The sequence below is a fragment of the Aquila chrysaetos genome, chromosome 4, assembly GCF_900496995.4.
Source record: "Aquila chrysaetos chrysaetos chromosome 4, bAquChr1.4, whole genome shotgun sequence".
Taxonomy (NCBI): Eukaryota; Metazoa; Chordata; class Aves; order Accipitriformes; family Accipitridae; genus Aquila; species Aquila chrysaetos.
Genome location: NC_044007.1, coordinates 67,615,971 through 67,642,532, shown reverse-complemented (window position 1 = coordinate 67,642,532; position 26,562 = coordinate 67,615,971). Strand labels below are relative to the sequence as shown.

At 37.1% G+C, this 26,562-nt stretch overlaps 1 protein-coding gene across 1 annotated transcript in view; it reads right to left on the bottom strand.

Annotated features, from left to right (window-relative positions):
- The window catches only part of LOC115340302 (dynein heavy chain 5, axonemal-like), a 170,749-nt gene that overhangs the window by 71,794 nt on the left and 72,393 nt on the right, over window positions 1-26,562 (bottom strand). Inside the window, exons 45-57 of the mRNA XM_041123013.1 lie at window positions 23,430-23,564; window positions 22,222-22,411; window positions 19,502-19,719; window positions 18,290-18,601; window positions 13,098-13,187; window positions 12,763-12,999; window positions 12,080-12,247; window positions 7,860-8,066; window positions 6,551-6,880; window positions 4,983-5,189; window positions 4,653-4,895; window positions 3,662-3,816; window positions 826-1,490 (exon numbers count right to left, since the gene is read on the bottom strand). Of these exons, the coding sequence (XP_040978947.1) occupies window positions 826-1,490; window positions 3,662-3,816; window positions 4,653-4,895; window positions 4,983-5,189; window positions 6,551-6,880; window positions 7,860-8,066; window positions 12,080-12,247; window positions 12,763-12,999; window positions 13,098-13,187; window positions 18,290-18,601; window positions 19,502-19,719; window positions 22,222-22,411; window positions 23,430-23,564 (3,157 nt within the window). The remainder of the gene's footprint in view (window positions 1-825; window positions 1,491-3,661; window positions 3,817-4,652; window positions 4,896-4,982; window positions 5,190-6,550; window positions 6,881-7,859; window positions 8,067-12,079; window positions 12,248-12,762; window positions 13,000-13,097; window positions 13,188-18,289; window positions 18,602-19,501; window positions 19,720-22,221; window positions 22,412-23,429; window positions 23,565-26,562) is intronic.

The following is a 26,562-nucleotide window of genomic DNA, read 5'->3' as shown; positions in this document are numbered from 1 at the left end:
GGCTGAGCTTCTAAATTCAACATTACATGAGGGTCCAGATAAGATGGGGGCAAAAAACCCTAAAGATTCTTGAGCAATACAGTGCTCCAACATTTTTATCAAACAATAAGAAAATCACCGAGAAAAGCTGTAAGTATAAAAATCCTTATATAATATAAATATATATAATAATAAATATAATATAAATGCATGCATCTAAATGTAAATGCATCATGTAAATCTTTCTAACCCTCATAAAAAGCACATGTGTTCCTTCCAGGCACCCAGCCACCCTCTACCTATGGAGGTATGTGTACATAGCTGAGTTCTGCACTTGGCAACAGTGGGAGAAGAAACAGTTTAAGTTCACATTCACTTCCAAACACCATTAAGTTTTGGAAACTTTAATTGTTTACTGTGTATGACCTTGTGCAGTGCAATATTTTGGAAATTTTACATTTGGCATATAACTTTCTTTAAAAGATTCTTCAGAGGGACTGAATCTGAACATTTACTTACCTTCCCTCAGATTTACTTTCAGCATGTTTAAATGTGAAAACTAGGATCTCAGTAGTTCCTTGGCATGCATACATGTCAAAGCAGGAGTTTCAGGTATTTTAACTGCTAACTAATAATATTTTCAAAACTCATCTGCAATCTACAACATTCATAAAGTTCATTGAAACAAAACCTCTGCATATTTTGTAATCACACACAACAGACATATGAAAATCTGCTTCCAAATGAAAGTGAGCTCACAATTTAAATCCATACTTTTACATTCTTTTACTCAGATTCTTCTCACATTTTTAAAAACAAACAAAAATCAAATGGATTTTACAGTACCTGTTCTCATGCGTTCAGACAAACTTCCTACATTGGCAAACTTCTCTTTGTAAATAGCTTTGTAGCCTCCAATGAAGGACAGGTAAGATTTTGGAGTCACAAATGTTCGTCGCCTATATCGTTCAAAGTATTCAACACATTTTTCGGCTACAATATCTTGAAATGTTCCCATGGTGTTAACAACACTCTGTTTCACTTCATCTGTGCACTCAATATGGTAGGAAACTAAAAAATGCTGTGCAACTGCTACAAGAGCATCTTTAGGCCAGCGCTGGAACCAGTCCATAGTACAGCCTGAAATCAGACCTGGAAATTTGAGTGCACGAGTTCTGAATTTTTCCCCAACAGGAGAAAAACAAAGAACCACATGCAGGTTATTACGAACTCGAGTAAGAAAGTAATTATAAAGATTTTCACCAGTGGGATTACACCTTGGGTACTCCTTCTTCATTGACGGTATCAGGTCTTGTGTGATTTCACCTATTTCATCCCGTGCAAAAAGATTTGAGACTTCACCTGAAGCCAAAACATTGTTCATGTACTCAAGAAAAGATTCATCTCTGATTTCATTGTCTGTGAATATAAAGACAATGCCCTTTCCTTTTTGCCCAGCAGTGCGGTACAAGATTTTGAGATCATCCAAAAGGTTGTTGGTGGCGTATGTTCTGGGATGGAAAAGGATTAAAGAAAGAGAGAATAAAATTACAGTCCATTTTAGGAAATATCTATCATATGGCTCAGCTTCCTTAAGTCAAGAAAAAAATCTACATAAGAAATTAATGCCATATCTCCTGGTTTCATTATTTTAGGGTTTTTTTCTTAAACGATTTCTCAAAGGTAATGATCAGTACCATAAATCATGGGAAAGGAGGTGAAATCAACAGAATAACACGCTGGAAAAAAAGATGCTAAGAGCAATACTATGTCTACAGTAATTATGATGCTGCTTTGCATCTCTACAGTTTGCAGATTTAAATTCTTTATTAGAAAGGTTAATACAGGTTAATACAGTTGGATTAAGTTGTCAAGTAGGTTCTGATACCTGTAACCATTACGTAAATACAGCTGGGTAATCTTTCAAAGATACTGAGAACAGGTTAAAGGAAATCATTAAGAGACAAGAAAAAACAAAACTGAGGGTTTTATTGTGTTGTTTGGTTTAACTGAAAACAAGCCCCAGAAATGATGCTTGAACATTATCACTTGGACTGATCAGCTCTGCTGCAAATGGAGACCATGACTGGTTCTTTCCTTAAGCCTCTTACAGCTGGTGCACACAAGTAAGATTCAGATGAAGTCCACACAAATTCAACTACAGATTTCAGATTATGGAATACAAAATTAAGTAAAGTAAGGTTAATAAAATGGCAGATTTTGTCCATTATGTTCTTAGCCAATTAAAGCTGAAATTAGGAACCTCTTTTCTTTGAAACCAGTTTCTTATTTTCAAAAGTCTCTTCAAAGTTGTGCAATACACACATGACCCATTCTTCAGTATTTGAAAACAATACTCTATTTTTATATTATGCCATACAGAAAGTCTCCCAGTGCTCTTCCAGCTCCCTCTCACTACTGCTCTATAAATACCCCTAATGCAAACACTGCAGAACTTGTAAAACAATCTAACTCTTCAGTCTGCATGTGTCAGCTGCAGTTATTACAGTGATTTGTGGTATTCTGATAAGAACATAAGAATTTCTCTACTGAGTCAGAATAGCAGTCCATCTAGCTCTATACTCTTAACACCAGCAATGGGAAATGCTACTCAGAGAGAAAACATGAGCCAGCATCCACTCTTCACTGCTCATTTCTTTATTCCCCCTTCCATATTCATAGCCATTGTATTAGGAATATTAGAAGGTATGGCCATCTCGTCCTCTTGGTATCCATTTATGAACCTGCTGATATTGTCTTCCTCCACAGCCTCCTGTGGCATGTTACAAAAGATGACTATCCACTTTGTAAATACACACTTTCAGCTACCTGCTTTTAGCCCATCACCAGTTAGCTTCAGCATATGAACCTTTCCTGAGTGACTGAAATATTTATTTGCCTTATTAATGCATTTTGAATCTTGCAAGTCTAGGGACTCTATTCTGTGACTCTACACTTTTTTCCTTCCCTCTTTTTTTTGTTCCTACTGCTCTTTCCTTCTGCTTCTGACACAGGAAGAGGCTGTGATATGTCTTCCTTTCTCTTTCCTTTCATTAGAAACCTCATAACATTGTTCAGAGACCTGATATATTTCTCTAAGGAAGATTTCTCAGTGTGTTGAGTAGTTTGCAGATTGAAATACACACTGCTGGCCCTCAGTGCTTACCTCTGTAAACCCTATGGCAAAAAAGAAACGGGTGAAAGGCAGTAGTTACTCCCAGTCACTTCAAATTTCTACAAATTACTAAATTCCATCATTACAAACTATTAAGTCATTGATAGCAGTCCTAATAATACAGTCTGGGTACATAAGCATTTACCGAAAAAGTTACTATTTCCCCTGGCTGTCAGCATTTGCCCACTATGCAGAATACACCAGCAGATTATTCCATGTTATCCTTAGTGCAAAATGGTATTTTAGTGGGATTTCACAAGGGTGCATTGCAGACTCAAATGCTGAAGGAAAGACAGATTTCCTGTCAATAGCATAAAGGCAGCAAAACAAAGACCCAGGATTTGTCATCTACACAGTGTGCATTTGCACAGATGCTTTTGATCAAAAACGTAGTTTACAATGAGGGATAAAATGTTTGACAGGTTTGCATTTTTTAAGTTGACTGTGAGATGTTCATTTCTAAGGCAAATTAAGGAGCAAATGTGTATGTACACTGCATTGTGTTACCTTGTTAAGGTAATCTGAAAGCTCTCATATCCAGCAATATATGACGCTAGTCTGGTTAGACTCTGTTTTCCAGATCCACCCACACCCACCAACAATGCATTTCCTTGTGGAGTACGAATAATCCGTGATATTTTAATCAAATGGATGATTGCATCCTGTGTATTGAGAGAAAAAGGGATTAAAAGATGTAAAAATAATATAATGTATATTCAACTAGAAGCACATCACCAAGCAACCGCCTCTCAACAGCTAGAGGACTTCTCTGGAGCCTATGCCAAAGGCTCAGTCCTGTACTCATCAAAATCAACAAGATGTTTCCCCCTAACTTCAGTGGGCAGCAGGGCTAGCGAAAGAGAAATGTCCTCATACCATGCTCATATGAAGCAATGTCATAAGCAGTGTTTGTACTCAGCAGAGCTGAGGGCGTGCCCCTTAGGGGACAGAAGGAAAACTAGAAAGGATGTGTATTAACACCCTCCCCAACCTTTTAGCTGAGCTATTTACAGGCTCTCTAAATAGGCTGCCAAAAGCAAAATACAAGTACACTATAGATGTTTCTTACTCAACTGCTGTATTTATCTTAGAGCAAGAATTAATCTGAAATGCCCTAAAAATCTACCAAACCACCCAGTCTAAAGCTGAAGAAAGCATCATGCATCAGGAGACCTTTGAGAAGGAGGTAACTTTCAGAGCTGCAAGATGACATTCACAATGTGCACTGTAGAAACCAATGAGCTGTGCTTTGCATTATGCAAGGCAGGAGAAAGAAAAGATGGGGAACTGCAAAGAGGTGGAATAATTTGTGGGAGCAAAGGCAGCCAGGAGACAGCAGCATGGCTCTATAGAGTTTATTTGTAAGGCTTGTTGGATACAGGACTAGTCATTCTGAACTATCTCCAAAATAATTTGATAGAAACATACAAGATCCATGTATCAGTAAGTGCAAAAGACCAGGCACTTTCTGTATTAATATAATTACAGGCACTAATACCTTGAAAAATACTAAATCCATCTTTGATCCTCTGATGGTTTCATTGTACTGTTGCATGAACATCCGTAATCGTTCAGCCAAATAATCCAAAGATGGGATAGGCTCATAAATTTTAGGAGCCTTCAACTCTGCATCATCAGGTTCATCTCCAGTAGCTTCTGGGACATCACGCAAGAAATCCACAAAGTATAATTCTGTGGATTTATCTTCAAATAGATTTTGACCATGTTCTGCAGAAGCAGTCTACAACAATACATTAAGGATTGCTTTAGTAATGAAACATTTCAGTGGCCTCTTTCTGTGGCAAATACTGGAACACTATTTGCCTACCTTTTTCATCATATCTTCAAACCAGTCTTTATCACTTTGGCTGATGAACCTGTCTGCAATAACACGTCTGCATTCATGCTGGAACAAGGCTACCAAAACACTGATGCTCTGGCAGACTTCAGAAGTAACTGTAAGTATTCCTTGCCAAATACGACTGAGGTCTCGTAAATTAAAGATGTAATGAAATTTAGCTGGAGTTGGTAACATCTACAAAATAATGTCATAAGCTATATTCAAATAACTACTAAATAAAAACATTTTCTATCTAGTATCAAATGAATATGGAAATTTTCACAAACTTCAAAATCAATATTGTATTAAAGCAGAAATAGATGCTTGGCATTTAAGAGGCAACAATAAAAATGAAGACATGCCAGTAGCAATGACCAGCTCTTTAACTTCACATAGATTTCACTCGAGTTTCTCTGAATCTTTCCAGTCCCAGGAACATGCACTGAAAGGTAGCCAAGACAGGTTAGTTAACGATGGCACTGAAGGTCACAGTAAAAATGTCAGCGTTGCTTAACCTGTGGTGTTGCTCCCGCCCTTTCTTCCAGATCATTTCTGTCACTCTCTTTTGTCCTTTCCAAGAACATGTGAGGAAAAGTTCATGAGGAAAAGGAAAAGTAGATGAGAAAAAGCAAAGAAAAGAGAGCAGAAAAATGAGAAAAGAGTATTTGAAAAAATGAATGACTTAGCAAAAGCTACATTTTCTCTATAGGCAGTTAATTAGCAGTAATAAGCACCATTTCTGTTGAATACACTGGTCAATAGTTGACTGGTCAATAGTTTCACTAGAACGCTCTCTATTTCTCTGTGTAAGCCAAGTTTATGTCTACAGTTGAGTTGTTTGGGAAATTCTGACCAACCTTTTCTGGACTAGAAAATATAATTTACCAAATTGCTGCCTATCCTTATCTTTCCAGCACTCTCCTCCACTTTTTTCATTAGAAGATCAAATTTAGCACACATTTCTATGCTGTAATTTTAACTTTTCAAATTTCATTCTACACATACATTTTATTTTCTATTTCAAAGCAACATTTGCTTAGGAATTGCAGTTAAACTTTTTTACAATCTGTTTGAAATGGAAGACGTAAATATTTAGAATTTACTAAATATCAGATTTCATTTGTTTTGAACTGATTCCCTCTCTGTCAAATTTGACTTCTTTCCTTTAATTCAGATCTTTAAAGTTTCTCACAATCCCAAACATCTTCACAGAAGATTCATATTTAATTTTTAATTTATGATTCCTTATGCCCTTGACATTTTCTCAACCAGCAGACCTCTAAATCTTCCTATCAGTTATGCTTACTGTATTATACTTATATAATGTAATTCTTACATTAGTTATAGAAGGCACCGCATATGATTATGGTTTTAGTCAGCTAACTAGGTGCTGATAGCAACAAATTCAGAACAGCTGCATCAGCCAGCATTTATACATACAGGTCACAGCTTCACAATATCAAATATGAATACACATGACAGTACAAAAGGCCTGGGTCTTGTTGCTTTGTCATGGTACAGATGTTCCAAAGGCTTCTTAACAGACATAATTTTACCTTCGCTTTTGTCGTTTGCCAAACCTTTCGAGTTGTAGATACTAATGCTGAAGCCAGTTTACATATTTCTGCAGGGAAACGTCGCTGTTCACAGAAATAGCCTTCAGCTATTGTTTGAAATATTTTGTCAATGGAGGAACTGGAAGGCAGTGTGCAGTTGTAGATGGCGAACTGGCGTTTCAGGCGCTGTGGGATGTCATTCCGACCTCTCCCAGGGTGAATCATAGCAGCTACAAACTGGATGTCAACCACATTTGTGAATTCTCCTGGCTTCTCCAAATTGTAGAAACCTTTCTGTTCCATCAGCTGTCTTACAATCTCATTGGTGATCTAGTTACCAGCAAAAAAAAAAAAAAAAAGAAATGGAGCAGGTAAGTGTTTCAGGGTTCTCAAAAAAAAGAAAGACGAAATCTCCAGTATAATAAATTAATAGACAGAAGAAAAGACAGCTTTTATCTTTCTTAATTTCAAGTATTCTGCTGGACACTTCTGCAATTTATTAAGCCATGCAACACGGTACCAAGTGCTCTGATGCAGTGGATCGGCTGCGTGTAAGCATCATGTGCTAGGTAGTTGTGGACATGAGGTCAGACATTCAACTGGTTTTCCACAATATCAATCTAAGAAAATTCAGCAATTTAAAGTTTCAAGCCAGACTATTTGTTCAGATTGACACAGGCACTTAGATAGTGACAAAGAATGGTTAATTCAGCACAAAGTATAGTCACACATTCACTTATATAGAGGCAGTGAGAGAACAGGATTACAGAGCTATACTGGGAGCGGGAAAGTTACTTTTTCTCAGCAGTAATTTTTTTCAATTTAAGTTAAATTTTCAGAGTATAGGTCCATAAGTATTCATTCATCAATACCTCAAGACATCTCACTAGTCTTGGATGTCAACTGTGTTGTTAGATTTCACCTAATAATAACTGTACTTTAAAGTCCAGAGTGGATGGAAGAAGGAAGGAGTCTCTGATTGCTTCTTGGATTTGCATGCTTCCTTTCCCAGACTGGTTCTTATTACAGCTAGTTTGGAAATCCTGGAAGCTCTGTATGTAACCAGAACAAAAGCTACAATGATTGCACCAAGTGGCTTGATGCTGACCCTAATCTTTTGGGACTGACAGCTTATTACTCATGGCAAAAACTGGCTTGGGGAAATTGCTTTTAGTAGACGTACTTGGTCTAGTCCATATTATGATACCTTTTTCCTAAACTTCCCTATTTTTGCAACCCACAGATCAGCATTTCCATCAGCAGCAATGGTAAGACCACCAATTCCCAAATATTAACATTTTCCTTTTACCTGATCACCCCATTCATTAATGACAGGCATGTTGATGTCATCAATAAAGACAGTCATTTTCTTCCCTGCCGGAGGACCGTATGTGGTGCCCATTCTTTTATCTATGTAACTTTCTATGCTCCTTTGGAACATATTTGGCAGAGTTGCAGAAGAAAAGTTTAGGCATTTGGTCAAGTGAACATCAGGATCATACTTGTTTGTGTAATCCTGCAAGATAAACCAATTTTGAGTAAAGTGCATCAGTAACTCCAGATGAATTCAGCCAAAGGGAGACGCAGATGCTCAGCAGCCCTGCAAAAATCAGACAGCTACAAAATCTCAGTCCTACTATTAACTTCAAAATGTCAAACAGCAGTTTATTTAAGGTAAGTATACCATCTCCGACCTGAAATTCAAACAAACTCACAATTAATGTTTTGCATAAAGTTTCTAAGTATTAAAATTTATAAGCTTTTAACAGACTTCACTAAGTGTTAAAACAAGTAGACATGTGACAACTCAAGATGCAAATAAACTTTGCATTATCAATTGTCAGGGTTTTTCTAAATTCAAGCTGTTAGGGATGATCTATTACAGCAGTCTGCAGGGAACAAGTGGAAAACCAAATCCTTTTTCAAGTTTACACTACAGCACCATATCTTACAACAAAAGCAGTGTAAAGGAATGGTAGAGTAAAATTAAACCCAGCTACATTGCATTTACTGATAGTTATCCTCTCTCAGTGAAGAAAGGAATCCTTGGGTTTTATGAATGCAAACAATTCCCACAGCTGCTGAGGATGCCCTAAAGCAATGAAGTTCCACTTTTCTTATTTTGTGAGGTTTCATAATAGAACTGGAAAGAAAAAGATGTAACCCTGGAGTCACACCAAGGCATATATATATATAACGCATGGGAAATATTTTGTTTAGCAAGAGTCCTGGGATATAATAATAGTATTAAAAATTCCAGATTTCCAACACTATTTCTTTTTAAAGATTCAATTCTTCTGCAATGATGACAAAGTTGAATATCATTTAAATTCTTATCTTTATAACAGGGTTGACTAGAAATGTTCCCATTTCAGTACCTCAGAAAATTAAACCTATATCATTGCTGATTAAGTGCTCTAAGAACAACTCCAGTGAGGTGTACACTCTGTGTGACAACAGAAAGGAAGATACGGCTAAGCCCCCTCAAAATATTTTGATGAATATTGTTAAACTGTTAATTTTGTTGATACAACGTTGATACAATTATCTCAGTTTGAGAAAAGGTGCCCTTCAGAAAGAGGTTTTTCTCAGACATCACACAAATAACAGTCTACACGTGCAATGTACGTGCAACAGTCCTGTGTTTGGTGAGTACTCTTGACAGCTGATGGGTTGGTGCAGGTCACTGCTCGGACCTCTCCTCGGGGCTCCAACAGTTTGTACAAAACTAATGTACTGGGTGTAGGTGCGCAGGCGCTGGCAGCGGGGGCTGTGGGGCAGCCCCTTGTGAGAAGAGGAGGGGGCTCCCCTGTGCCGGACACACGGACCCACCGGAGCCATTCAGCCTGCGTAAGAAAGGGCAAAATGCTGTCTGGCAGTTGAGAGGAAGAAGCGAGAAAAAAAAAAAAGGAGAGAAACAGCCCTGCAGACACCAGGGTGAGAGTGGAAAGAAGGCCAGGAGGGGCTCTCCTCCCCAGGAGGGAGAGATTCCCCTGCAGCCCGTGGGGAAGACCATGGTGAGGCAGGCTGTCCCCCTGCAGCCCGCGGAGGACCACGGTGGAGCAGATCTCCACCTGCAGCCCCCGGAGGTCCCCACGCCGAAGGAGGTGGATGTGCTCTGAAGGAAGCTGTAGTACGTGGAGAGCCCACGTCAGAGCAGGCTCCCGGCAGGAGCTGAGGCCTGTGTAGAGGAGCCGCCGCAGGAGCAGGTTTTCTGGCAGGACTTGTGGCCCCGTGGGGGACCCACGCTGGAGCAGTTCGTGAAGGACTGCATCCATGGAAATGACCCACGCTGGCGCAGTTCGTGAAGGACTGTATCCCATGGAAGGGACCCCATGTGGGAGCAGGGAGCAATGTGAGGAGGAAGGAGCAGCAGAGAGGAGCTGTTATGGACTGACCGCAGCCCCCATTCCCCATCCCCTGCACTGCTCAGGGAGGAGGAGGTAGAGGAGTTGGGGATGAAGGAGTGAAGGTGAGCCTGGGAAGAAGGGAGGGTGGTTTTAGTACCGTCTTTGTTTTTCACCATCCTATTCTATTTTTAATTAGCAATAAATTAAATTAATTTTCCCCAAGTCAAGTCTGCTTTGCTCATGATGGCAATTGGTGGGTGATCATCCTGTCCTTACCTCAACCCCTGTCCTGTTGAGGAGGGGGAGGGAACCAGCGGCTGGGTGGGAGTCTTGCAGCTGGCCAAGGTCAACCCACCGCAACTATGAATATACAACCATTCAGAAAACACACTTGTGTTTTATTCATTATGGCATTTCAGAATCTTTACATGGTAACAGTTATATTCCACAGAACACTATCTTTGAAAAAGAAGAGTTTATTTAATGGGATTATTTTTGTTAGTTAAACTGTCAGAGAATTTTCAACTCTACCATACCAGTTTCGCATTAAATTCTGGATTTTTTGCGATTCATGAATTAATAGTACAGAGAGTAAAGGTCTTAAATAACACTGCATTATAAGTTCTTTATTTTTATATATACTGATGCCTTACTCAATGCTAAAGATTACTTCAGATTAATTCAGATTACTACCTGAAGTATTCTATATTAAAACTTTTTTACTTTTTCACAAAACCAGCTGCTTATATCTGGAAATGTCTTTTCCATGAGAGGTACTAAAGCAAAATTCTACAGAAGGTGAAAGCAGAAGGCAAACAGTTATGAAGGCAGTTAATTTTCACTCCTAACCTTCAATGAGATCAAATATCTACTGGCATTATGCTCGCTTGTGTAAGGAACGTATGCTGCTCTATAGAATAGACACAGGGTAAGCAACTCCCAAGAATCAGCTCCAACTATTTTTAGGGAGAGGAATGGCAGCTGAAGGCTGGAGGTTGCCAGTATCTGGCCAAAATCCAGTATGCAGAGTATCAGGGCCACCACCCAGACCCCGCCTCTTCACTCTGCTAAAATAGTTCTCCAGCTGGTGCCAGGAACAGAGGTTGACATTACACCGGCATGCATGTTGGCATCAACAGCTAAGCTGAAAAAGTAGTATTAATGGCTGCTGGCATTGGTACAACTCACTTTATGTCAGGGCTCAGAAAGCACATGGCCAGGGGACACAAAATGGCTCCAGATTTTAAGGAAGCCAAAGGTCAATTTAGGCCAGTGTTTTTCAGTTATTTTCAATTTCAAGACCACTGCAGAGCCTCCAACGGAGGTACAGATGCCTGTATGGCAAATTCAGCTGTCCCAACAGTAGATCGGTTTTATTTAGCTACCTCTCATTGATCAAAGGGTCTACAGACTCCCCTGGAAATCATGGAAACCATGTTGAAAACCATTACACTTCCATTTTTTCAAATAAGGGATGCCAGGTTTGGTATGACAGCTGGGATTGTTCAGCTTTTTGATTATTGGCTCTTCTGTAGTAAGTTATTAATTTTTTTGTGTCATATGATTAACCTGCACCATTTTATAACATGGAAAGTATGTATTTGTTAATTTAATAGCAATCCTGTTATTATTTTCTTCTACAGAAAGAACAATATGTCATTTTCAGTGAGGGAATTAAGAGAGCAAATAATAAACACTAAATTTACCCTCTGAAAAATCACCCTGAGTACCCTGATTAAAGAAGGAAGTTCTTTATTTCTCTTTAGTTTGGCTTGTGAAGAAAGTCTGTGCAACAAGGGTGTACAAAAGATCAGTTCACATATGGCACCACCAACAAAGCACAGGAAAATAAAAAATCTTCCAAGGATCAATATTTTCTCAGCAAAATCTGCAGTTTGACTTCTCAAAAGAAAAGAAAGCATATGAAAGAGCATTTATCACAGGACCTTATGGCCATGGTTAGCAAAGTTTAAAAGAACCCTTTATACTAAAGTATAGATACTTATGTTTTTTTGCTTGTAGGCCATGTGAGTACTGGCAAAATGCCTCAGTAAGAATGCTAATATGTAATATGAAGAAAAATCAAATTACTCTTACATTTCAATTTAACATTTGTGCCAATGTCAATTACTGCAATGTTACCATACAAAGCTATTACATGTTTTTCCATTCCACCTACCTTAATCATAACTGTTTTTGCTGTTCCCTGTTCCCCAATTAGCAGAACAGCTTTTCCTTGCTTCATGATAGTGTGCATTAGAAAGTCTGTTCGGACACTGTCTACATTTGGAACTAGAATGGAAGTATATTCTGGTACTGAATCTTTAGAGTAAATATATTCGGGGACCTGCATAAGAAAGACATGCAAAAAGTTTGAGACTTTCTACCTGCCCACACAATCACTTTGCATCAGAACACAAAACCAAATATACTTTATAAAATGTACATTAGCAAAACTTTTCTTCCTGAAAGCCAAGCATCCATTTATCAGCACCTTGCCAAGCTTTTCTAAAAGGGTGTTAGACTAATGCGATATTTTCACTCCACTATTCTCCATTACATGAAAAAAGCTTTTCCTTGCTGGGAGTTCTTAAATAGTAGGGCGACAGACAGTAGACAAAGCTAAGATCACTTCTGTTTCAGTTCCAAAGCTATTTCAAATGCATGTTCCTATTCTCTGCCAAAGATATTTATGGAGAAAAGAAAAAAATCTTTCAAAAAAGAAAGTCTAGAGCATTTGGTAGGGTTAATCTTCCTAACAAGAATATGCAGAGTTTTAAATAATAAAATAAAGTGCCTCTTACCAAATACATCATTCCTGTATACTCATTAAGAAAGCTTAGCATGTTGCAGCATACGAACCTTCTTTGACCAGTGCTCCCACTGGCCACAGGCATTGATAACAAATTCAAACATGGTTTCTTCTCCATTCACAGCTGGAAGTTCTTTCACTGCAGAGTGCTTCCGTAGGAACAGCTCCATTTTCAGCCTGTCATCTGGTTCCAAAAGAGCTCCGGCTGACCACATTACAGCAAAAACAAACAAGCGAGCAATATGTTCCTCGCTGAGCTGCTTCTCATCTCGGTCAGACAATAAACCCTGCAAAGCAGATGCAATATCTAAGTACTGCCCTCTTAGAACAATGTCCCAGCACAAATAACAGAATGAGAGAGGGAAAAACTGAGTGTCATATCTACCTGTAGGAGGTCAATAGCTTGTTTGATGTACATACATTCTAAAATTGGCATTTTTGGTGTCACAGCAGAGAAAACAAAATCTATCACATCCTGGAAAGGAAAAACATCATTTAAAGAAGCTGTTTACCAGTCTCAATGGTATGATTTATTCTTAGATGAGACCAATTTCTTAATTTCAAAGATATTCTAAACTTTATTGCAAACAATATTTTCCCCCATTTCTGGGATTATAAATATTCAGACTTAGACCGTGAAATTTTGCTAACAATAACATAATAGAAGAAGAACTTTGATGTACCACAGTCAGCAGAATTTTTCATATGAACTCCATACAGCAAATTCCTGAAGAGTAATTTGAAGACTGCTTTTCAGTTACATCCGGGATCTGCCATTTGTGCTCTCTACTGGAGATTTTAATCTACCATTGCCATTTTTGTAGTAGAAAGATAAAAGCACTAGAATTGCTGTAATGATGTGTATATAATGCACAACCTCACCACTATAAATTTCTATCATCTGGCTGATCCGTTCTGACTGCACTATAATGTACCTGTCCCTCTTGAAACCAATATTCTTGGTTTTCTGTAGAACCCTGGCAGGATCCAAAGGGAATTTTGCAATTGATTTTAGTGGAACCTGGACTTTCCTCAGGTTACTCCGTAGTGATGGCTACCATGCCTGCCTTTGCCAAGTGTTCTGCAACATCTTTAGCAAAGTTTCAAATTGATGTAAAGTCCTCTCTGAGATTTGCAGTGCAGAATTATTTTAAAATACTAATTGCCATCCATAGTACAGATTGATGTAAATTATAACCTAGTCTCACCTTCATTTAACAATTTTTAATACAATTCCCTCCCTATGGGTTCTATTTGTCTTTGTAATTTTTGGAAATCAACACTGCCTACTCATTCTGGGAAGTAAAAGTACAACAGGGACACTATGGAAGATAGTAATTTTGGAGGATTTCCATTTATGGCTCCCATGTCCTGTCAGTGAGAAAGCTAAGACAACGAAGACATTCAACCACCCAAAGATGTAAACAAACACCTAGATATTTTTGAAAAATCAGTGAGCTGCTTACCCACATACCAGCTTTGTTCTACCTTTCAGTTTACTTTTTTTGCCACTAAAGTTCTCTAAGTACCCTGTGCTGAGTATTTATTGGCACAGAGACTGAATCAAGATTTTTACCCATCCTCCTGAGTTCCATCTCACTAGAATAGTGGGTAACACACACGACAAAGATATATATTATGAGAAAAAGCTCACTTAATCATCTTAATCTAGAATAGGGCTCATGGCTAAGTGGTCAGAGAAAGAAGACAGTCTGAATGTGGGCATACATAGGAGAAGGGAGGCTTAGAAGACATTCCTTTTTTTGTTATTTCTTGTTGACTAGTAAAAGTGCTTCCACCTCTGTGTGTTGCTTTTTGTGCCTTTCCCTCTAAAATGCCTGGTTTGCCCCCAGCAGCACATAGGGTGCTCAAATGACTAACTGAGGGGGTGGTGGGTACCACAAGGAATGGGTAGAAATAAGGCACTGCAAGCAGTGTGGGATATTCAAGTCTAAAGACCTTTAAAATCTGGACATAAATCTCTCTGAGATTCAGTTTCTTCATCTGTAAAATAGACTAGATGTCTCACAGGGCACTGCAAATTGTTTAATAATCGATTTGACACACTCAGAATAAAGATATTTCATGAGTCAAAGTAGTCTGTACTTTCAAGAAGCCAATTTTCACCAGAACGAGTTTTAAGGTACTTATGATTCCAGTGAGGTTTGTGTAATTCTTGTTCTTTGATTTTATGGAAAAAAAAAATCAGGTCCATATACACTAATATTTTATTACTACTATTTTTAAAACAATACATGGCTTAAAGAAGGATGCAAGATCAAGAGAGCAATTAGCATGAATTAACTACTTATTAGGGTATTTTGTTTGGACAGGCAGTCTGGAAAAATTAGTTGGGCCGTGACAAATACACATAAATTGTGAAGAATTTGGATCAGGAATTTGTCATCCCTTACAAGGAGACTGCAAAATGAAGTCAGATGGTAAAAACTCATATGAGAAAAGACCCTTTTGCACAGTATACAGTCACTATGGAACTCACTGGACTGTAGAATGCTCTTTAAGACAAGAAGTTGGGAACATACTCAAAGGGTTTAGACAAGCACAAGAACAATTAAATAATGCAAAGTTATTAATATTTGTGATATTAATTTGCACATCAGCATTTAAATATTAAAGCTAAGAAACACTTTGGATTATATATTCAACCCTGTGCTCCAGAGGCAATAGCAGCCTTCACGCAAATAAGATTAGGGTGAGATTTAATGTGGAGGGAGGAATAAGTCACATCTCACTACTCTGCTGTTTTTAGGACTTCCCTGAAGTCTCCAGAATAGGTCAATAACAGATCCAGGACACCAGATTTTATAAAAAAAAAAAAAAGGAAAGGGAGTATGATTTAAAATTACTAGGGGTTTTTTTTCATTTAAACAATACATAGACATGCTGAAACTTATGTTACTCACATAACATCCATCACTAGTTTGAGCTTCACACTTTGCAGACAAACTTAATAGTGCCACTCAGGCAATTATTTTAATGATTTCAGTTCTTTGACATTGTCTCAGATAATTACTTCCCTCAGCTAAGCAATTCTGTTGCTTACAGGTAGCAGCATCATTCACAGACAAGAAATTGGCAGTATAGCTTCTAAATTTAAGAGTAGGGACTCTATATGGGGATGGGAGTTTACTTGAAATTACTCCTAAGCAGGAAATGTTGCTGAGAAGAAAGAACTGGGAAAGTGAGGGTGAAAGTCCAACCCCTTAATCACTGTTTTAAAAAAATCCTGTGGAAATAGAAAGAACTCAAAGATAATCTTAATTCAAAATAAGGTTGGCTTTGGGGGGTTGTTTTGGGTTTTTTGTTGGTTTGTTTTTGGTTTTTTTAAATTTATCCTTGTCTTTTGGACTACCTCCTGTCTTTTATATAAAAACTAATGACTTATGGTGGAATTCATAATATACATGAAAAGAATAAATACATTCTTTCCACTGATTCACAACTATTACTCTCTGGTGCTTCCTCCTACATTACTGCTACTTGCCGTACCTTCATTAATAATGATTTTATCCCATATGTAGACTTTCAGTGACATATACTATTTTTATTAATATAAATAATGAATGTTTCTTGTATGCAAATTGGAATTACTATAGCAGTTGTCTTACATCTATTTTGGTTGAATTTAGATTGATTTCAAAAGGTCTCTATAGGTATACTTAAAGACTGATTCTCCTTAGTTACTGTATTTCAATCTATAACCTAATATTAATTTTCTTCTAAATATCAGGTATTTGTAAGCTGCTTATATCTATGCTTTTCTTAATACTGGCATTAAATTCACCAAGGTCTGTATTTGGGGTTTGACTACCACTGTTGATGCATCTTATTTCACAAATTTTCTTTTAGAATTTATCCTTTTTTTTTAGAGGGGGGAATAATAACTGTAAAAAGAGCCATCTGAATACAAAAGTAGTGTTACCCTCATCTGTAAAATCACTGTTATTGCTTCTATTATTTGAGAAGCAAAGATAGCTCATTAGAAGTGAAAGAAAACTGACAGCATGACAGCTTTCATTTACATTTCGATAGTTCCAAATGCAGCCTTCAGCACAGAACTAACTTCATATTTCACTGCATTTTCATCTTTCATTCTAATAAAATACATATTTTTCTGGACTTTATTGCTATTGCTTCAGGCTTGGGTATTTTAAATGTTGTTATTATGTTTTCAGAGCAAGTTGTATCATAAAATATAAATAGAATTGTGGCAAAGAAGTAGTAAATTGACCCACATATACATTACTTTGGAAGCATATTTTAAAATTCATTATCAGAATTGTTTCTCTTGCCGCTGCAGTAAATACTATGTCATATCATTATGTTTTGGAGGTAGAACAAAACGAATAGCTTGTTAAACATTGGTTTTAAAGTAAACGGGTGCTGCATGAAGCATATCTGTAAGACAACATTTGTTAACATTCAAGGCATTCCAAAACTATATTAATGATTGCTTTTATTATGATTTATAAATAAACTTTCTGAAATGTCACTCAAAGATCATTGAAAACTGTATTTGTAAAGTCCAACAGCGATGAAAAATATTACAGGAGAAACCCCTGTGAAATCCAACACCAGTTACACAAGTAAACTGGCAGGAAAGAGCCAATGGGAAAGCAAGGTATATTAGGAAGTTGCATTTGTTCCACAGATGTTGGGGAAATCAGATGATAACAACGCTGAAAGATTGCAAAACAGTAACTACTTCTTTAAAAAATTCCAAAGAAAAAATAAGAATTTCAATGTAATTGGAAAGAGTATACTACTGAGATTGTGCTTTTAGACCCACTATTGAGTACAACCATCCATAATATTAATGAAACCTTTTTAATGACTCAGTATGCTAAGGCCAAATGGAGGGGAAAAAACATTCAGAATTCTCCCTTTGGATCTATTGATTGAACATGATTTAGACAGAGAATGTATCAAAGAGATGCCATCTCAGAAATCTCCTTCGGAACAGAATCATGAATTATAAAATCAGAAGAGACCACTATAGTCACCTATGCTAAGCTTCAGAACACCACAAAGCACAGAACTACCCTGAATTAATTTGAACTATAGCATGTCTTTTAAAAATAACTAATGGACCAAATGCATTCCTGTTGCAGCCAAAATTAAGAAAGATTCCACCAGAGTGAATCTAGCTTAATTTTTTTCTGAATTTACTTCTTTACATTTAAAACAAACAAGGAAATTTACCCACTCCCTTTATGTATCCTAACAAGAATTAAAATTGCAATAACAATTACAGCCAAAGAGAATATCTCTGTTTTGCCAACACGCATTATAAAATAATCAGATTTAACAACTCATTGCCAACTAATCTATGCAGACAAAACAAAGCATCCAAACTATTCATCTGTTATAGTTTCACTCATTCATTAATGTTAGAGATAATTTTCTCTTTTTTTTTTTTTAAATCCTTCATCTTTGTTTTATTACATAAACAAAGAGAAGTAAATAATTGAAAAAGCACTTAGGAAGAAATAATGCTTCATTAAATAAAGAATAAGAAATGCAATTTTTTTTTTCTGAAGTGGTTGAATTAAGTACCTGAAATACAGCATTAAAGCAATTCCATAGGACATCAGAGTATGTAACAGGTAGTGTTTGCAGCCAAGCCCTTAATATAGGCTTCCAATCTAACACTGAAGAACTCATGAAGACCATCCCATTACGAGAAACTGTTGCAGGGGAAGCATTGTCAATGTTGTGAGGTTCAAAAACAATTTTGCAACTAGGGGACATTGGAATACGATCTCCATTGGCCAAAGTAAGGGTCTTATTATCATCCAGAACAGAGTTCAGATTTTCAATCCATATTGCATCAACAGGTCCATCCAAAACTATCCAGATATGCTCACCCTAAAAAAAGGAGAGACATACACATGCAACTTTACATACACTGACCAAAAATACACATTTACTTAATCCCAGAGAACATATTCTTGGATATAAACAATGAGTCATAATTTGGTGCTGATTAGCTCAGCATGAACTACAATTTTTATAATCTGCTCAGTGATTTTAATCCTTCTTTTGTTATCCTGTGTCATGCCAAAAAGGATATTAAGGAATAGCGACAAAAATTAATTTGCGCTGTTCTAAGCATAAAGCTGTCCCTTTTTTCTACACAAGTACATCACCCAGCTCAGCATCTATCAAAGTGGATGAAAACATTTCCCATTAAATACAGTCACAGACACAGGCACACACTCAGTCCTTGTGGGATGCTACCTAAGTATTTCACGTAAGGCTTCCCATTTTGCAAGTGAGAACTGAATGAAACTTCAGAACATTTGAGTGTAATTATGATTCCATGAAACATCATCTGCAGGTTTGATAAGAGAATTGGGAAATGCCTATATTGATTTCTTACCAAAGTCTCTTGTGAAATAGAGTGTCAATGGCATAAAACCAGACAGAAGAAAATCAGCTTTCCTGTCCTCACATCAAAATATGAACAGCCCTTGCTTTTGTGTTTGAATGGTAGGACTACCTGCTTACAGAAGGAAGCAAAACCCTTAAAATCTTTTCCAATTTAATTCTGGAACTTCAAGTGCTTGGGAAGCCTAGTATTCTCTGGCATATACAAGCAATTCTGACTTGCGTACATTGAGCTAGTCAGACACAAAGCAAAACTAATACTGTATTTTCCCATTTGATTTTATAATGGAAGATCTTTCACAGAAATGACAGGTAATGAGACCTTATGGAAACAGTATTAAATGTCCTTATTCACTATCATGATACAATATCCATTACCTTCTTTGCTTTTAAAGTTTTTCTCCATAATGTAGAGAAAATACCATCTGTCCAGTCATTTGTAGCAACATCAAGGGTACCAAACATCTGGGAAGCTGTGATTGCCTTTGGGTTCATTCTCATCTCTTTATGAGGAGCACCACAATCTGTCATTGCTTTCATCAAAATATGAATGCATTTTGTCTTTCCTGCACCAGTTGGACCTAGAGTCATCATACCTTAAAACAATATAAACATGGTTTAAAATGAAATGTCAAAATGTCATGCTACCATTTAATGGTTCTTTGCATCAATGATCCTTGTTTTATTTTTATCAAAAGCCAATACAAAAAAGATGTTTCTCACCCCACTTAATGTTGACTGAAATGGAATTTAAAAATATTATTAAAAGGCCTCTGTAAATGTCTGTTCTATTATGATAGGCAAGCCTATGTCGGTCTGTATCCTCCCTCAGGCAGTTCTTTTCCTTTTTCTAATTGGAAAACACAACTGCCTTTTGATGTTCACATGCAATGACATTGACATGACTGGTGGTAAACAAAACCAGTAATTTCTAAATGTATTTAATGAGAATGAGTAGTTCCCAATGATACACAAAATTGAGTATATCTTTCTGAAGCAAATGTAACAAAAATATGTACCTGCATCCATCCATGCTGACATTTTAATAGATCTTTCTTACATAAAAAACAGTTAACAGCAACCACACTTTTAATTTCATCAGTGTATACACATATTGCCTAAGGAAAAGAAGCCATGTCTTCAACAATAAATTGAGCCTACAGTTGATCCTTTTTAGTTATATTTTCTACATCACCTATTCAAGAGGCCCAGAGTCTGTCCAAAGGCAGATGGGACATTCAAACTGAGACTTCCAAAGTCATCTAAGGGAGCTAGATAACTCCTATTAACCCTAAAGACAACGGGATAACATAATCCTCAGTTGGCTTTGAAAACCTCTTCAGCAAAGGTATGGAACTAACAATCACAAACTCGAGTTACAAACCTAATCCAGTACAATGCAGACTGATGTTTTCTCTAAAACTAAAGGGAGCTGAACATTTCCAAAACCAATTTGAGCACCCAGACAATCACTTACTCATGCCATATGTTACATATGGGGAGATCTAATCCAAGCCCCTCGATGTTAATGGAATGGCCTTTCTGCTGGTTTCAACAGCATTTTGATCAAAACTGTTATGCAAAAGAGATTTCAGGATCCATGCACTGAATGTTCATGCATACGTGTGTATCTGTGTGTGTCCGTTAGCACTTCATTTGCACATATTGCCTCTCTTTCAGCCAAGAGAAGTCATGCATTTTACAGATTTTTCATTACTTGAAATCCCATGGTGACTTCTCCATAAGCATCCATGAGTAGGACAAATGCAAGTCATGAAAAGAGAATCTTTTCCCCTCCATGCAATAACTTGTGTCATAGAAAGGCCCTGGGTGTCCAAGTGTTAGGACAATTGGAGCTGCATGACCCCTGGGAATAGCAGGGACCTGTAGAGAGAAGAGGCATCTAAGCAGAATGCCACAGTGGATCCTGAAGATTTTTGGGGAACAGTGGTCTGTGGTGTCTCACAGACCAAACAGCTTCTTCTAACAAGAGGCGCGTTCAATGGTGACCGAAATCATTAAAACTTTCATGGTTCCTACACAGATATATGTGTTGTGATTTGATACGGAACACTGAACCCAGCGATCCCGATGTAAATTATTAACTCAGCACAACGTTAACTAGTTCTTTTGTCTAACCAATAATCTGAACTAAACATTTGAGGCATTAAGGTCTCAGACTGTGCTAAGCGAGTGAGTATTTCCTTTTATTTGTTCCATTAGTTTAAGCTTAATATTCTCTTATTATGACATGAAAAGGGAGAATAAAAAAGATGGCATCTTCATAAATGTTTGCTCCTTTAGTTACATTTTCTTTATATTTTCACCTTCACATACTAAAAAAACTTAGAGGTTAGGCGGATGAGGGACATTTCAAAGTAGGGGTAGTTTTTTTTCCCCTCAGCTATGAATTGTAAACCTGGTTTTACTCTGTCTTTAGTACCCTTCTTAGGATAGGATAAGCTTTACTCAGTAGCCTTTTGTGCACTGTAGAAATGTATTTTCATAGAATCACAGAATGGTTGAGGTTGGAAGGGACCTCTGGAGGCCATCTTGTCCAACCCCCCCGGTCCAGCAGGACGTGGGTTTATTTCTCCTCAGTGTAAATGGCCAGAATTGAACACAAAGAATTATATTGCATGCTTGGTAGAATCTATCCAAGTAAAGGTTTGAGAGATTATTTTTTCTAATCTTCTCAGCATCATAATCTCACAGTAACATTAAATATGAACTTCATGACTGAACTGTGTCTGAGGGCAACAATTGTGTTCAGAACACTGAACAATATCAGCTGTTTCTGAATTTTAATGTATACTCTACATTTTAACTTGTTCCATAGAAATTTCAGTCACTGATGGCCACGCTCACTATTTCCCATAAAAATGTAATACAACAAAGCTAAAATCTCACTATGTGTGCATTGCACACCAAAAAGAAGTCATAACAGTTTCCTATCAAAATATCCACATAGGCTTTAAAAATGACATCTGTTCAATTTTAAAATACATTTTTTCATGAAAATAATCTGCATTCTTTAGTAGACAATATAAAAAAGTATTGCTTTTATGCAGTCTCAAAACCTAATCTAGCATGCTAACCATGTCGGACTCGTTGAGTTTCATACAGCTGAATGAGTTTAAGTATCCATGGTGGATGATGAATAAGCCCTGCTTTCTCTGCTTGTTTCTGGATGGCTGACTGTAGTTCAGGATACCCAGCTTTATCCAGAGTAATTCCAGGGAATAGGTCATTAATGAGACTCATAAATAAAGGTTCATCTTCATCCACCTGTCAAGGATAAAGTAGGGGGAAACACATTATTTATTCATTGAAATTATTATTACAGCTGTAAACAATCTTCAAGAATATGACATTTGAAAGATGGCAGTAAAAAACCTTATCTTTTCCAAAACAAATATTATCATTATGAATCAGTTTTATTAAGTGAATTTTATACAGTGGAATCACAAGTAGTAATTTCTAAATTAAATACTTAAAGCTTATAAAAATGTTAACATCTTAAGACAGTTTTCTTCAATATATACACACGTTTCTTCATTTGTTACATAAGCCAGCAAGATTTATTCAAATTGTATTTTGCCTTGGACTTTTTATGATTTTTTTCCTTCTGTAAATCACTGAAGCATGCCTATAGGTTTGAATGCATGTACCAATGCACTGAATAGATTAACATCAGAAACAGAGTAATTGGTTCCATCACAAAACTGGCTCCCAAGATAAATACACAGAGTCTAGACATGCTATAACCTTTCAATTACAGCAATAAAAAGAAAAATGAATACTTTAAATAGTAATATCTGAAAAGATTAGACTATACAAGTAGGCGTTAGCTGCTTCCAATTACCACACTCATTGCAATTCTTGTGATGTTCTGAAAAGGCAACAGACTCCCAAGAACTGTATAAATTGAAATTCTGGATTAAGAGGTATCTTTAATGACATTATTAAAAGTTAATACAATGCATTCTTCCTTTCTCTCCTTAGGGCAGAAAGAAGAAAAAACAAGAGCCAATTACAGGACCAGGTTAGGTCCCCTAGGATCTGATGGTATTTCCACTAATTTTTTTCAGCTAAGGTTTCTCATGTGTTTTCCTCTCTCTAAAAGACAAACGGTGCTCACACTGTAACTGTATTCCAATTCTCCACTCACTGATAAACCATATTAAAAACTCCAAAATAATGTATCCAACTGCTGAAGAAAAAGAGCTTTTCAAAGTCTGTAATAAATACACTTAAAAATGCAAACAGAGTACTCTCTGGGGGAAAGTCACTAGTGTTACAGTACCAGTTTGGAGAGGTTCATGTCCCGCAGAACTCTCATCACTACGGTTTTCTCTGGCTCTTTGGGATTAGATCTTTTCACTGCTCCAAGTGTTCTTAAAACAGACAGGATATTTCTAAGCCCAAAGTCATAGTGAACCTTGAAGTAATGAATTAACACAATTGGTATCACAAAGATTAAACACTTTAAAGAGAAGGCTGAAAATTAAATTCATTAAATAAATAAATATGCTATTGAACTTTTAAATGTGATGAATTTCACAGCTCTTCATCTTTTCAACTAGATTTCCAGTTCTGTTGCTACCATATCCTGAAGATATTTTGCAGTGTTGTATGTCCATACCTGCCAAGTATCCCTTTTAGTGGTAGGCTACCACTTTCACAAGTCATCTGTAACAGAGCTGCATCTTCCATCATTTTCCTAAATTCATAATTTGCCAGATGCACAAACAGCAAACCACACATCTTCAGACTACCCTGTTTTCTGCTTGCGCAAGGACTGTTTTTATCTTGATATATGGTACTGGGATTCATGACTAATAGGGGCAATCTCTTGCTGATATAAAGAAACATAACGAAATTATTTAGATCCTATCCTGTACTTAATGACTTTCTGCTCTGTGGATGGTTTCATAACAACTTGGTTCAGAACAGAAGGATTTACTTCCAACAGCCATGTGCATCCTAGAGGTGTATCTAACCAGCTTTGGCCTTCAGCAGGTAAGGCCTGGAATATCTTCCCTCTCACTATGAGGGCAGCTGCATATTTGCAGAGCCATAAAGACATATTCAATTAATTTTAGCACTTGTACCTGAACATATAATTCTGTCTTAGTTACCATAGATTTGAATATATGCAAATGTTCTGTAATGTGTTTTGTCTTTGACTGTTGATGCAAATCCTAGAAGGAAAGCTATGAGGGTAAAAGTTTTAAATTATAAAGTCTCCGCTACTGCCATCTGCTCAGAAAACTAAGCGGTAAAGACAGAAATGGAAGGAAATAATACAGATATTCTTATATTTGGAGAATATCTGCTCCCTCTGATCGATCGGAAATGTTTTTGAGAGCAAGTGCATAGACTCTTTTTTACACTATCTGTTGTGCCTTGACCTTGGCCAGCTTCCAGATGCACACCCAGCCACTCTCACTCTCCCTGCTCAACAGGACAGAGGGAGAAAAGAAAGTGAAAAGAAAGCTCATGGGTCAATATAAAGATGGAGAGATCACTTACCAGTTACCATCACAGGCAAAACAGACTTGACATGGGGATAATTTAGTTTATGGCCAATTTGAATACATTGGATGGTGAGAAACAAAGACAAAATTAAAATAACACCTTCCCCCCAGCCCCACCCCTATTTCCCAGGCTGACAAATTGGAACAATACATTGAGTACAACTCAGAATTTTCAGCAAGAAATAACTTATTGATTAGGTTTGCAGATGATACCAAGCTGGTGAACTAGACCACAACTAGAGTTCAAAATTACCAAGAGAAATTCAATAAATTATATAGGTATGATGCAATTAAATAAAGACAAGTGCAAAGTACTACACAGATGGAAATAACCAACTACTTAAACAAAGAAGAGTAACAACTCTTCTTCATTCAGTTGAGAAACAAGTCAGGTGCAGAAAGCTTTGCAGAAAAATATCTGACATTGGACTGAAGCCACAAGCTCCCCAATGACACATCTACAATTATAGTGGGCAATAAAAATACAAGTGTCCTTTTTAGGACAGTTGAAAAGATACTTCCATTGCACTTGGCACTTCTGTACTGTGCCCAAAAGTCAGATTCCACACTTGAAGATGAACCCTACTGAAGAGAACTTAGAAAAGAAATTAAAGTTATCAGTTGACTAGAAAACATGTTATATCAGGAAGAAGTAAAACAAAATCTAGTGTAGAAGTAGGAAGAGCAAATATGTAGGATGACTTACACTAAAAGTCTTCAACATGCAAAAAATACCTGGAAAGAGGAATACAGAAGGAATAGAAAGGAAAAGAAGTAATGTACTTAGCTACAGCAAGGGAGATTCAAGTTAACTTTTAGAGAAAACTTTGTGACAGATTGCCTCGGAAACTGCAGGCTATCTGTCAGCGGAAAATGTTAAGGAGAGTCACAAATATTTATAGCAAATTATTTAGCTAAGAATTATTTTTCCTCCAGAAAGGTAAATGGATGACCCCTCAAGGCTCCGTCCAGCCTCGTTTTCTATTACTCAATCAGGTGCCAAGCTGTTACCAGTTGAAAAATTTAGATATGAATATTCAGCCAGGTACTGCCAGGAAATCTCATTTTCAGATGGAAACATTAAGACAAAAAGATTACCAACTTCGTGTGAAGTTTGGAAGGCAGATTATACATTGATGACAAAGTCTGCTATCATTTAGTAAATGATATGTCCCAGTGAACTATCCAGAATTATGACAAGGGCTGATATATTTCTTTTTCTGCATGCTAGATGACCATCATTGACATACTGGAATGAGTCCAGCAAAGGATGACCAAGTGAGAGGAAAAGAGACAGTGGTCAAAATTTGCAACAGGGGAAATTGCAACGGTTTGCATAAGGAAAGTATTCTTCACAATGAGAGTGGTCAAACACAGAAAAGGTGTCCAGAAAGACTGAATCTCCTCATCCTTGGAGATATTCAAAACTCCACAAGTGCCTGAGCAACCTGCTCTAAATTGACCTGTGTTGAGCTAGAAGTTGGACAAGGTGAACTCTGGAGGTCCCTTCCAACTTACATGAGTTTATGATTCTGTAGAAGTGACTTTGTTAAATTTGAAGAAATGCTGTCATACTTATTAGAAAATTTGAAATAAGCTAAAATGACTCTTAAAGACAGGTTTTCTGGTGCATTCCAACTGACCTACATGATGGGTGGTCCAAAGCAACCACATTTATTTTCCTTAATCAGTCTGCTAGTTTTACAACTGTTTTGCCTTTCAGGAATGGCACAGAACAGCTAGAATTTACTGGCAAATGTGGATTACGAGCTGTTTCTTTGCTACTTCTTTTAACAGCAGGCAAAAGATTGCACTTGGGCAAAATAGACTGCAGTGGTATAGCTGATGCTCTTGTAAAGAATTAAAAATCTGCAAATAAAAATCTCAACACTAGAAGCA